The following is a 2,500-nucleotide window of genomic DNA, read 5'->3' on the forward strand; positions in this document are numbered from 1 at the left end:
TCCTCTCCATTCCTCTTCTCCTCCTCTCCATTCCTCTCTCCTCCTCTCCATTCCTCTCTCCTCCTCTCCATCCCTCTCTCCTCCTCTCCATTCCTCTCTCCATCCTCTCCATTCCTCTCCTTATTCCTCTCTCCTCCTCTCCATTCCTCTCACCCTCTCTCCATTCCTCTCTTCCTCCTCTCTCATTTCCTCTCTCCTCCTCTCCATCCTCTCCTCCTCTCCATTCCTCTCTCCTCTCCATTCCTCTCTCCTCTCCATTCCCTCTCCCTCTCCATTCCTCTCTCCTCTCCATCCCTCTCTTCCTCATCCATCACTCTCTCCTCTCCATCCTCTCTCCTCTCCATTCCTCTCTTCCTTCTCATCCCTCTCCATCTCTTCCTTCCAGTTCTAAGGACATCTCACTGCCACGCCCTTACTACATGGCAGACGAGGATGATGAGCGACCCTTCATCTGCTCTCTCGCCCAGGACAACCGGCCATCATGGCGTGCACCGACGTCCCGGACCGCCGAGAGAACTAGGACGTACCTGCTGCCTGGACAAGGACGATGTGACACAACAGACAGGGTTTGGGGCTGAGTCCTGAACCCCTGGTTAACGGGTCAGTGAGTGGGCCTGGACTGTGTGTCAACTGGAACCAGTATTACACACGCTGTCACACGGGCCACAGCAACCCACATAAAGGAGCCATCAACTTCGACAATATCGCCTACGCTTGGATCGTCATCTTTCAGGTAGGGCTTTTGATTGGGTGGTTTGGACTTTCTTTTCTTCATTTGTATTGGTTGAGCTTTATGAGCTGATGTGGCTAGATATGCACCACAACGTGTCTCTCTCTACACCTACCTAGCTTGCTTTCTCTGTCTCTCTTTTTCTATTGATGTAAAGATCAAATCAAATTGTATTAGTCACATGCGCCGAATACAACAGGTTCAAACCCTACAGTGAAATGCTTACTTACAAGCCCCTAACCAACAATGTAGTTACAAAATCTTGTAAAGAAAATATTTAATAAAAAGTAAGAAAATAAAAAAACAATAACATGGCTTTATACATGGGGGTACCGGAACCAAGTCAATGTGTGGGGCCACAGGTTAGTCAATGTAGGTCGGGGAAAGGTGCCTAAAGGTGTCTGTCATATTGTATGTCTTTGCACTGTCCAGGGAGCTGTATTGGTTAAAGTAGAGGCCAGATCAAATCCCTGTACTGGAGGGCTGCTGTGGGCAAGCTTTTGTTCCCGCCCCAGCACCAACATGCATGATTTCACTTTTATTTAGATCATTGTTAGTCTTATCAGGTGTGTTAGTGCACGTTGGCACTGGGCTGGAACAAACACCTGCACACCGTGCCAGTCCTCTTAGACTAGAGTCCCACCCCCTGAAGTATAGGTCAGGAGTATGTCGAGATAGAGTAGAGATTACCATAGTGATTAGGTCATGACAAGATAGAGTAGAGGTTACCATAGTGATTAGGTCATGACAAGATAGAGTAGAGGTTACCATAGTGATTAGGTCATGACAAGATAGAGTAGAGGTTACCATAGTGATTAGGTCATGACAAGATAGAGTAGAGGTTACCATAGTGATTAGGTCATGACAAGATAGAGTAGAGGTTACCATAGTGATTAGGTCATGACAAGATAGAGTAGAGGTTACCATAGTGATTAGGTCATGACAAGATAGAGTAGAGATTACCATAGTGATTAGGTCATGACAAGATAGAGTAGAGGTTACCATAGTGATTAGGTCATGACAAGATAGAGTAGAGGGTACCATAGTGATTAGGTCATCACAAGATAGAGATTACCATAGTGATTAGGTTCATGACAAGATATCTACTTGCTGTAATGAATTGAATAATGTATGCTGGTCTGGAACATCAGCCTTGTAGTTCTCCAGCAGTAGTGAAGTGTCTGACAGTAGTGATTAGGTGATGGGAAGATATACACTCTGTAATTGGCTTGCTATCTGATTATCTGATTACATTACAGAGACAGAGAGCTCTCCTCTAGGTGACATTTAGTGGGGAAATGAATCAGGAAGTAGATGTTATCAGACGTTATCAGATGTTCTCCAGACTAGGTCAACAGGAGGGTGACTGATCTGGCTGATCTGTAGGACAAACTGAGCTTCGTCTTCGTGAAATGTCTGAGTTCTTGGTAACAATGGAAATGTCAAAGCCTATTGTCCTTGACCTAGAGACGTGTTGTGTGTGTGTGTGTGTGTGTGTGTGTGTGTTCCTCTCCAGGTGATCACCCTGGAAGGCTGGGTAGAGATCATGTACTATGTAATGGATGCTCACTCCTTCTACAACTTCATCTACTTTATACTGCTCATCATCGTAAGTACACACACACGCAATGCACACACAAAATGCACAAACACACACACAATGCACACATACACACACACTGCACACACACACACACACACACACACACACACACACACACACACACACACACACACACTCACACATACACACACACACACACACACACA

At 45.7% G+C, this 2,500-nt stretch overlaps 1 protein-coding gene across 1 annotated transcript in view; it reads left to right on the forward strand.

The window, feature by feature from the left end:
- Positions 1-2,500, forward strand: part of LOC109885759 (voltage-dependent T-type calcium channel subunit alpha-1I-like) — a 196,106-nt gene that overhangs the window by 121,113 nt on the left and 72,493 nt on the right. The window contains exons 7-8 of the mRNA XM_031811045.1: positions 566-733; positions 2,247-2,339. Of these exons, the coding sequence (XP_031666905.1) occupies positions 566-733; positions 2,247-2,339 (261 nt within the window). The remainder of the gene's footprint in view (positions 1-565; positions 734-2,246; positions 2,340-2,500) is intronic.

Source organism: Oncorhynchus kisutch, unplaced genomic scaffold, assembly GCF_002021735.2.
Source record: "Oncorhynchus kisutch isolate 150728-3 unplaced genomic scaffold, Okis_V2 Okis01b-Okis20b_hom, whole genome shotgun sequence".
Classification (NCBI taxonomy): domain Eukaryota; kingdom Metazoa; phylum Chordata; class Actinopteri; order Salmoniformes; family Salmonidae; genus Oncorhynchus; species Oncorhynchus kisutch.